General features: G+C 41.6%; 1 protein-coding gene across 1 annotated transcript; it reads left to right on the top strand.

Annotated features, from left to right (window-relative positions):
- Positions 1-54: 54 nt before the first annotated feature.
- On the top strand, positions 55-10,643 carry LOC311057163 (lysosome membrane protein 2-like; the record flags this gene model as incomplete). Its single annotated transcript, XM_084074114.1, has 11 exons — positions 55-162; positions 338-420; positions 1,324-1,443; positions 4,231-4,427; positions 5,076-5,200; positions 6,111-6,184; positions 6,302-6,356; positions 8,567-8,641; positions 9,036-9,190; positions 10,105-10,259; positions 10,630-10,643. The coding sequence occupies 11 exons, from the start codon at positions 55-57 to the stop codon at positions 10,641-10,643; spliced, it is 1,161 nt and encodes a 386-aa protein (XP_083930240.1).
- Between the last annotated feature and the right edge of the window lie 45 nt (positions 10,644-10,688).

Raw genomic sequence — 10,688 nt, 5'->3', positions numbered from 1 at the left:
TTGTTCCATGGCTACGCCATAAATGTTATGTTTCAAAGATATTTTAACTTCTTCATGACACGCACTGTCCACGAGCTGCTGTGGGGCTACGAGGACCCTCTGCTGTCTAAAATCCACGAAAAGTGGCCTGAGGTGGATGAACATTTTGGCCTCATGTGGAAGGTGAGGACCAATATTTAGGGAGATGTGAAGGTAGTACACCTTAACTGTGTACCATCGTAGACCTCTGAACTTTCCTGAATATCTCTATAGAGAAAAGAAAACACCATTGCATACACTGTTTTATTGTTGTTGTTGCTACAGCTGTCACACTGAACCTTGTGTCTCCATTCCATAGAAAAATGAAACTCACAAAGAAGAGTTTGTCTTTCACACTGGGGAGCAGAACTACATGGAGATTGACACATGGAGCGGCCTGAGGTATAGAGAGACCTGTCTCCCTGCTTTTTTGTTTACTTATTTATCCTTGCCAAAGGCGAGGATAAAAAAAAGTTTGTATGTCTGTATGTCTGCTAATCTCGGGCACCACTGGACCATTCGGCGTGAAGGTTTGCACGCACACTCCCAGGAGGCCAAGAAACCTCCACCAGTTTTTTTCAAATTAGTCTGTTATAATGGGATATAATAAGAGTTTTGCAAAAAATAAATCTGCTCCTGCGGATTTTTTCCAACCCTCTCGCAATTCGGTATGCATTATCTCTGTAGTCAAGTGATCAATACATATCTGTCAAATTTCCCATATTCCTTTCCGATTGGGTACAATTGGCTTCCAAAGTTTTGCACAAAATGCCACAAATCATGAACACAGTGTCAGATTGCTGTGAAACGTTGCATTCCCACTAGGCCAAGGAAGATTTTTGTTTTGTTATAATCAGCCTCATTGAAGCGCTATATAACAGGACCAGACAATTCATGTTGTCAAGAAATGATATGTAAATCAAGCCTTAAGGCTTAATGGCCATTCACACCAAGCACTATAACACATAGTTTAAAAAATCACTCAAAATCAAGTGGATGGCAGAGATTTTGATTTGATTTGATTTTGGTAAAATATATACGAGTACACAATATAACTTAAACCCAGGATATACACATAGCAGCTTAATAAAATCGTTACAGTGCCTGCTTGGTGTAAATGGCTCTTTAGTGACTTACGTCAGTGTGTGCACCCACCAAACTATCTTAGCATGCTACCTGGCTATTGTATGGAATGTGAGTGGTGATATGGTTGTGTGGTGTCTGTGGCGAGGCAAACTGCCACGCATGCTTAAGAACACTGTCACACCAAGCCTTTGATTTGGCTTGTTTTACACCTGTCAACAGGGAGATGACTTGCTGGTCGTCCAATCAGAGCAACATGATCAACGGCACTGACGGCACCGTCTTCCACCCGCTGCTTTCCAGGACGGAGCTGCTCTACATCTTCTCCCCTGACCTCTGCAGGTAGGTGCACACCTGGGCTTCTGATCCTGGCCTTTTTCCTCCCCAATGTAGCCGTTTTGTTGCCAATTGATTCCTCTCCACACACATTTGTGTGTTGCTGTTGTATCACCTGCCAGTGAGGATTACTATATTGCAGTATTGATACTTTTACTTAAGTAAATCATGTGAGTACTTTTTCCACCACTGTTTGTAACTGAGGCTTATTGGACCTGTTTGGTTTTAATGTGTGCGTGTGTAAAGCAGCTGGCCAAATTGGCGATCTACTTAAGCTCACCTGATTCATTGCACTTCCCGCTCTATTCCAGACCAATCTAAAGCCCCACCCGTTAAACATTGCCTGTGATTTTCTACCCATTACCCGTTAAATACGGGTAAGGGAGCTGGCTCTGTCCCTGTATACGCTATTCTGCACCTGCTATACCCGCTTTCCATTTTGCCGACACCGTTATTTTCGGGTGGAGGTGTGGTCGTGGGCGTGTTGTTGCTATATCCCCAAAATTGCTATTCTGCCCACACACCTTTGGGAAAGCGCAAAGCAGACTCTAAAAACACCCGCAGTGCCAACTTGGTTTGTAGAGGCACAGGCTGCAATGGATTCCTGGAGATGGCCAGGGCAATCAGCAGAAGGGCGGAGGGTGTCAATTGTGTTTATATAAGATGCTAGTCTATTCAAAGAAGACAATTTGTGCGCCGCGCAATGCAATGCTCTCCAAATTACAGTCAGTTTTATCCATAGATTACGCAGGAAATAATGAACTGATTACAAAAACATAAAATTCTCTCTAATCAGTAACATGTAGGTGATTCTAATGTCTATCAAATGTGGTTTTATTGAAAGGCAATCAAAGTCCAGAGCATAGAAACCAAACATCGGGTGTACAGTATGTGTTCCATGTAAAATCTCCACGGTGAAAAAGAAGCGACTATAATAGGCCACATGAGCACTTCAAACCTATATATGGCGTCCATTAAACAATGTGCATATCTATATATGTTGGCTATTTGAAAATAGACGATCTATAAGCTGACAACCGTTCTACCATTATTTACAAGAAACTTCAGGAAAAACAAGCTCAATGTGGCTTATAATAATCAGACCAGGCAACACTGCAGACAGGGATAAAGGAGAGCGTAAGATTGGATTGGGGATAATGGGTAGCGCAGTCTTCTCTTAAAGGTAATGGCATCTGGCACGGTGATTGGTTTTATCATTGTAAGGCCCAAACCACACCTATGCATAATGTAACGGGTAGTGCAGGTGTTTTGCGGGGAAAGCAGGTGTCCCGGAATAGCAACTTTTGCGGGGGAACGCCCCTTTCCTTGTCCCATATCCCATATTAGTGAGATTTATTGTCACATCACAGGTTTACAGAAATAGAAAAAGTGGGTGAAATTCAGTTCCGTGCATAATCATAATAATAATAAACTTTATTTGTATAGCACCTTTCACGACATGAAATGCAGCTCAAAGTGCTTTACAGAGCAAGAATACAATTACAGTTACAACCAATTTAACAATAAAGCAAAAAAGGAAAAGCAAAAGCATAAAACAACATTAAAATAATAGCAAAAGGCAGTGAATCAGGCAATAGAGTGAGGACATGCGGGTAACAACACAGAGATTTAAAAATCAACCAAAAAATCAGCTAAAAGCAAGAGTGAAGAAGTAGGTCTTGAGCTGTGCTTTAAAGCTATCGACAGAGGTTGCCTGTCTCAGGTGTAATGGGAGTTTATTCCACGCTGTCGGTCCGTAGAAGCAGAAACCGTATTTTTTTATATGTCATTGTAGGCACCTCGAGCAGGTCAGCACTTGAAGACCTGAGGGGCCGGTTTGGAACATATCTCTCTAGGCAGTCATAGAGGTAGAAAGGTGCCAGACCATTTAGAGCTTTATAAACTAGTAAAAGAGCCAGTGTAGTGAAGCTAGAACTGGAGTAATATGTTCTCTCATGCTAGTTTTAGTTAAAACTCTGGCTGCCGCATTTTGAACAAGTTGTAATCTGTCAGTTGTTTTCTTTGGCAGGCCAGAGTAGAGTGCATTGCAGTAATCAAGCCGAGAGAAAACCAAAGCATGGATCAACGTTTTTGCATCGTCCAACGACAGATAGTCTCTAATTCGTGCAATATTTCTAAGATGAAAGAAAGCAATCTTGGTAACATGATTGTTATTGACCCCTCATTGGCCCTTGTTATTGCACCCTCACATTGCTTAACGCTCAGTCCATCTCTGTCTTTCCTATAATCAGTGAAGCCAGGGGGTTGATAGAATTATCAGATGCTAACTCCATTAGCCACGTTTCAGTTAGCACAACAATGCATGTATTCTCCGTGCTGAATCCACGTTTACTCGATCTTACGACGAGGCCAGCTCTATTGTCCCGGCGGAGACAAAAGGGGTTTCTCCCACCACCCGGGTGGTGGATTTTCAGCAAAAAAGTCCATAATTTGGTGTGCGATTGCTGGGCTAATGTCCAAAAGTGCTTGTCTGTCATAACTCCTTATACTCCCGACGGTGTAGATAAAAAAATAAAGGCAAAAAAATAAATGATTTGACAATGTTGTGGAGCTCACACGGAAGCGGCCATCTTCCTCCATTGGCTCTATCATACCATAACAGGGAGTAATGTATAGCAGAGCCTGAATGCCAAGATCAAATCTAATATTAACATTTTTATTAACATTGTATAAATACAATGCCCTGAAGCTATTATTGGTCTCAATCTAGTTGTGAGTTAAATGACTGAACTACCCTAACGTATAGCCACTAATACTCCTGTTCCTCCTCAGGTCCGTCCATCTGGGCTATGTGAAAGACGTGGCGGTGAAAGGCATCCATGCTTACCGCTTTGCCCCCTCGGTGGACGTGCTGCAGAGCCCCACAGAAAACCCCGCCAACCAGGGCTTCTGTTTGCCGGGCCGTGACTGCCTGGGCACGGGCCTGCTCGATGTCGGCGGTTGCAGAAAACTCGTTGCAACACTTGGAAGTAACAGATTAAATATTTATTAATTATTGACCACCCACAATGTAATCCACACCCACAATGTAAAATGTAATTTCACTGTCTTATACTCGCATACATTCAGGCTATTCATTATTAACCCACAATGTATATACATTTTTACCATCTTTTTATATTGTAGTCCTGAACTGACGTTATCATGCTTATGCATATCATCTCACTCTGAGACATTCAAAAACAGTCCCAAAGCAATAATGTCAAACTGACCAGGTTTAGCATACTGATACTGTCATCATATGGAATGTACTGTATTGATTGTTTTATGGGTGAACGTCCCAAAACATAAATACAGGTTGACATAATGTTGCGTTAGCTTCCCCTCTCTCTCTCTCTCTCTCTCTCTCTCTCTCTCTCTCTCTCTCTCTCTCTCTCTCTCTCTCTCTCTCTCTCTCTAATCATGATTGTTGAATTCAGGACAATGTTCTCTTCATGTGTGTCGCAGGACAAATGTTTCATTTCGGGAGCCATCAGTTTTTTGTGATCCACTATACAGTATAATGGACAGGTCATTGTCTTTTTATCTTGTCCGCTTTTTTTGTGTCCCGACCGTATGTGGAACAGGATTTGATGTTTACCCTTTTTCTTTTACTCACATCGTCTTGTTTCCACCAGGTCGTCCTTCGCCTATGGTGATGTCTCTCCCCCACTTCTATCAGGCAGACCCCAAATACATCAACGCCATTGAAGGGCTGAACCCCAACAAGGAGGAACATGAGTCATACCTCGACATCCAGCCGGTACTTTGTATCTTTTAGACTCAAGTATTCGTGACCCCACATGATTACCTAATCATTTACGGTCCGTAGAGTCTATGGCCGTAACTTTGTCCATTTCTTTTTTACAGTGTATGGTTTGTGCGTGCATTACATGTTTCTTTGGCTTAAAAATAAAGAATGGAAACAACACATATATATTATACAAGATTATGTCCTTGATGACTCGGGCCATGTTTCCATGTCAGGATGATTGCTACATCCACTTGTCTTGATTTCCACATGATATACGTGGCAACCAACTTATACAGTATATGATATCGTTGCTGTCCGGCGGAAACCAGCTAACTCCATATTGACGCTTTTGCTTTTTTTCCCCATAAATCAGGGCCATTGAACACACTTTATGTCTGTGTGTTGGTAAACAAATATTGAACCAATGAAAAGCATTAAAAAGCGCGTCTGACAAAACCAGCTAACTCCATTGGATCCTCAAAGGTTTTGCTGACTCCAGGCTCCACCCCCTTCTGACGTCCAACCTCATTTTGAGCTTGGAGGTCCATTCAGCTGTTCTTATCAATGATGAACAAAACCTCCTAACTCCACTTTTTTTTAAATTTCCTGAAAAATGAACATTTTGGAGTTAGCTGGTTTCTGCCGGACAGCAGAGATACACTCATTGTATGTCAAAATAGCCAATGTACAAGCTCACAAAGCATCGCGCTGCAGCAGATTGTGAGCTTGTAGATCAGCTATTGGCATTGAATGGTCACGTTTTTTCGCAGTATTCTGACATGTCAGAATTTCCGATTCCGACGGCCTTTGCTGCGTGTCACTCCCCATCTCTCTGCCCATTTCTGGCATTTCACCTACTGTACTATCAATAAAGGCTTTAAAAAAGCTTTAAATGTATGCTCTTTGTGTGTGTCTCCAGACTACAGGGGTTCCCATCCGTACCCGTAGGAGAACTCAGCTCAATATCATCCTGAAAAGATTGCCATACTTCCCGTAAGTTCAACTCTGACCCACATCACTGTCGCTGCACGCGCTCCCCGTTGCAGCCTCACGTTGAGCCTCTTGCTATCCTCACTGACCTTTGACCTTTCTCTGCCTCTCTCCCAACAGCCAAACAAAAGTTTTCATCAATGAGACCATTTTCCCCATCATGTTCGTCAGTGAGGTAGGCAGATATAAAAGACTGAATCGATGTATCAACCATCAATACAGACTAGTAATGTTTTTGTTGTGCACCGAGATAACATGTATAGGGATGAGACGTTTAAACGGTTACCCAAATATATCGCTAAAATTAAGGCTTCGTCCACGCGTACAGGGGTATTTTCATAAACGGAGATTTTTCGTTTTTGAAAATCTCTGCGTCTACACGGCCCCGTTTACAAAAATCTCTCTGTCCACATGACAACGCATTAAGACGGTAAAAACGCAGCTGTCATCGCGTGTCTATTTACAGCGGTCAACAACTGCAGTCTCGCGATGACAGCCAAATATATCTTATTATCAGGGGTGCACATAACTGGTGCGCAGGTGCTCATGTGCACCCAAAATAAATAATGCGCGGCACATCAGACGACGCGAGGCGCTTTTGCGTACCAACAGCTGGGACAGGAATTTCCATGCTTTTTTTTTTAGCAAAACTAAAAAATAAAAGCCTGGAGATCGAGGCTAGGTATTTACTTCCTGAAGCCACACTGACACAATCACGCTAAAGCACGCGTCGGCCCCATGTACAGCCATTAGGCGCAGGGGGAGGGGACGCATGCTGCACGTGATTGTGTGAGTGTTGCCTCGCAGCGAGTGTTGCGACTTCACACCGACTCGTTTGGTGCGCACCAAGTCACATCTCCAGGTGCTCTTCTGAGTACTAGACCTAAAAAGTTATGTGCACCCCTGCTTATTATTAAAGATTTATCTTTGTAATTTTTAAGGAAGATAATGATAATCTCTTAAAATATACGGTAGCGCCCGGTCTGTGCATTTCTTTGGATTTCTCAATAAAATTATACATTGAGCCGTGAGCATCTCATTTGAAAAAATATATAGTGTATGAAAGCCATTTAAAAAGTTTATACTATTGGAATTGTACACACCTGATCCCAAATACTGAATGACATCTAGCACTGTAGCATCTGTAGCACTTCCGTGACCGTGGAGAGCAAAGGTCCGTTTCTCAATGGATTTGTCATCTAGGAGGGTTATTAAACAAATTTAGCCGGGGTGTATTTTTAAAAGGGGCAGGGAAAATTTGTGAGAGACCAAAATCCAAAATGGCTGCTGTGAAAATGAACTTTTTAAATGGTTTGACCTACAATGATGCACACTACATGGTTTCAGAGCTTATTTTGGTCAAGGAATACATATTTGGTGTTTATATAACTGACCTATTGTTGACCTTCAAATGCAAAATATTTTGTTCTAGTGACTCCCAGAAGCAAAGATGTGAGTAAAAAATGTTTGCTTAAAAAAACATATATTCAAAGATTTGCACAGGTTGTCACGAAAAAAAATAATTGCAGATCTACAAGCTCATAGTTTGTCACTTCATGCCGTGCTATGAGCTTATAAATCTGCTTTTTTTGAATATCTAAAATAAAAAATGACACAGATGCTTTCCCAGTTTTAATGTCAAATTCTCCCCGCCCCTTTTAAAAGTACACCCCGGCTAAATTTGTTTAATAACCCTCCTAGATGACAAATCCATTGCGAAACGGACCTTTGCTCTCCACGGTCACGGAAGTGCCACAGATGACCCTACTAATCAATGCTTTCCCATCAAACAAAGTATAGGTTAAATAGCCTTGCCTACTGTAGGCCTATAGATGTTTTACAGACAAACCATAGAACCAAAATATAAATTAGCCTTAAAGTAGAATTCCGGACTAGCCTTTTTCTTACCTTTATATGATGTTATTATATCATAGGACGAGTGGTACAGTAGAACATTTTCATAACTCCATCCCGAGTCCACCGCAGCTAAAAACGTGAGCGGATGGTCCGTGCGCTAAATCATGTATTTTTATTGCTCTTTTTGGTTGTGATATCTGACGTTCATATTGACAGAAAACTCTCCACAGTGTTTGTGTTAGATGGGCCCCTCTGGTCTCGCAAGATGAGATTTCACCCGTGATTTCATCCAAGTCCGCTTGTAAACACTACGGTGGCCCATTTGGGACAAAAACACTGTGGTGAGGTTTCTGTCATTATGAACGTCAGATATCACAAAAAAACTGGACTCGGTATGGAGTTATGAAAATGTTCTACTGTACCACTCGTCCTAGGATGTAAAAACATCATATAAAGGTAAGAAAAAGACTTGTCCGGAATTCTCCTTAAAGGCAACAGTAGATGGATATGTCTCCTCTCTCTCCCTAGATATCAACCATCGATGATGAGTCAGCATCCCAGATGAAGACGCAGCTGTTAGGGGCCGAGAAGGAGACAGAAGATGTACACCATAATGTAACATTGGTAACATTTATATTGTAACTAATATAAAAAATATAAGGGGCCATGTTCACAGAAATTGTTTTTGAGTAGACGATTACTTTGGATATTGCTGCTGCCGGGCACTAAATCTCTTTTGCTCTGTATTGTCTTTTGTCTTTTTTTGTCACAAAACACAAAAGAAAATACATTAAAAAAAAACATGATATAAAAGAATAAATATGCATATGCATTGTGAGCTTGCAGAAATGCTATTTTCGCCGCTCAGCATCTTAGGACGACCAAATAGAAAATAGGGCTTAAGTGGTTATATCTTTTATATTCCCTAGAGATTTTCAGGACATCTCATCTCATCACGTTGTGTTTCTCTGAACATTGTTTTTGATCTTTCTCACAGGAATTACCTCTGACAGAGAAGAGCAAAGCGTTTGAGGCATGGAAGAAGCCACCTCCTGTTTACCTGGAGTATTACTTCTTCAACGTGACCAATCCCCAGGTGTTCTTAGCTGGTGGGAAGGCGGCTGTCAAACAGATCGGGCCCTACACTTACAGGTAGAGATGTTCCGTAATCATTTCTTAGTAAAATAATAATGTAAATAGTACAGTAAGAGTATAAAACTGTAGTGCCAACATCAAGTGAAGCATTCGAAATACAAAATAATTGTTTACTGTAAAATAATATCATCATGTGATAAATGACATGGTGTCAGAATGGTATAGATTGACATACTCGCCGATACAGATACCAACATTTCAGACAGTATTGGAAGCTTTTCCGATTCTGGTTCTACTTAGTTATGCTTTGCTCACAGCGCCCCAGGCCTTTGGCTGTGTTTCGATTGATTGATTGATTGATTGATTGATTGATTGATTGATTGAATACTTTATTAGCAGGTAGTACAGTCAAAGGTTATGCTAAAAGGATAGCGCAAAAAGACCCACAGGCTTGTTTCCATTGTGGTCCATTGTACTCAATGCATCATACATATAATACATAAAATACAATGCAAATACAATACATAACTTGTGGCCGTGGTTCTTTTGGAAGACTAAGGCCAAAGCTGTTGTTTGTACATGTTGTTGATCTGGGATCACCGAGGGTTGTTCTGTGTGTGTGAAAAGAAAATAAAAAGACATGTTGCACATTATTTCTAAAACAGTGGTGTAAAGTAACTATTGTACTACTAAGTACATATACATCTCAGAGGCAAATATTGTACTTTTACTCCACTACAATTATTTGAAAACTTTAGTTACTAGTTACTTTGTAGATTTTGAGTATTGTTACAAAAGATATATTAACGGCAGTGGCTCAGGGGTAGAGTGGCTGGGTAGAGTGATCTGGAAACCGCAAGGTTCCCAGTTCAATCCCGGGCTGGGGGGCTCCCCCAGAGTTAGTGTCGAAGTGTGATACTTTTGCTTAAGTAAACAATTTGAGTACTTTTTCCACCACTGCACCGCCTCAGGGAATACACGCAGAGGGAGAACGTGACATTCCTGGACAACGGCACCAAGGTTTCCGTCCTGAACCACAAAAGGTTTGTCTTTGTCCCTGAGAAGTCATGCGGCGACCCCGAGGTTGACGTCATCACCACTGTCAACATTCCCGTCCTGGTAAGACGTGTGTCAATGCAGTGTATTCATAGTGCTCGTCAACTCCTACAATTCTTATGTTGTTTGGAGTTACATCATGGCAAGGTAACTTAAACTACACAACCCAAACCTCTACCAAAGTGGTCTTGTCCTTTAAAGGTTAGGGTTTGGGTCAGGCAGGGTTTCATCAACATGATCCAAACCACTGGGCTAGACTACACTTGTGTCTCTGCACTATTATCTGTATCTGTGTTTCATGCCTACTGCTGCTATGACACCTGCATCTCCCTCAGGACCAATACAAAGGTTTATCTATTCTGTCACCGTAAGGCATTCTATACCTAATATTTTTCTTTGTTGCTCTCCCTTCTGTCTCTTCTCCCCCTCCGCTCCCCCAGTCTGTGATGAGTAGCGTCTCGAGCTTGTTCCATGGCTACGCCATAAATGTTATGTTTCA

The sequence above is a fragment of the Gymnoscopelus microlampas genome (assembly GCF_963454915.1).
Source record: "Gymnoscopelus microlampas genome assembly, chromosome: 12".
NCBI lineage: Eukaryota > Metazoa > Chordata > Actinopteri > Myctophiformes > Myctophidae > Gymnoscopelus > Gymnoscopelus microlampas.
This window is presented reverse-complemented; position numbering and strand designations above follow the sequence as displayed.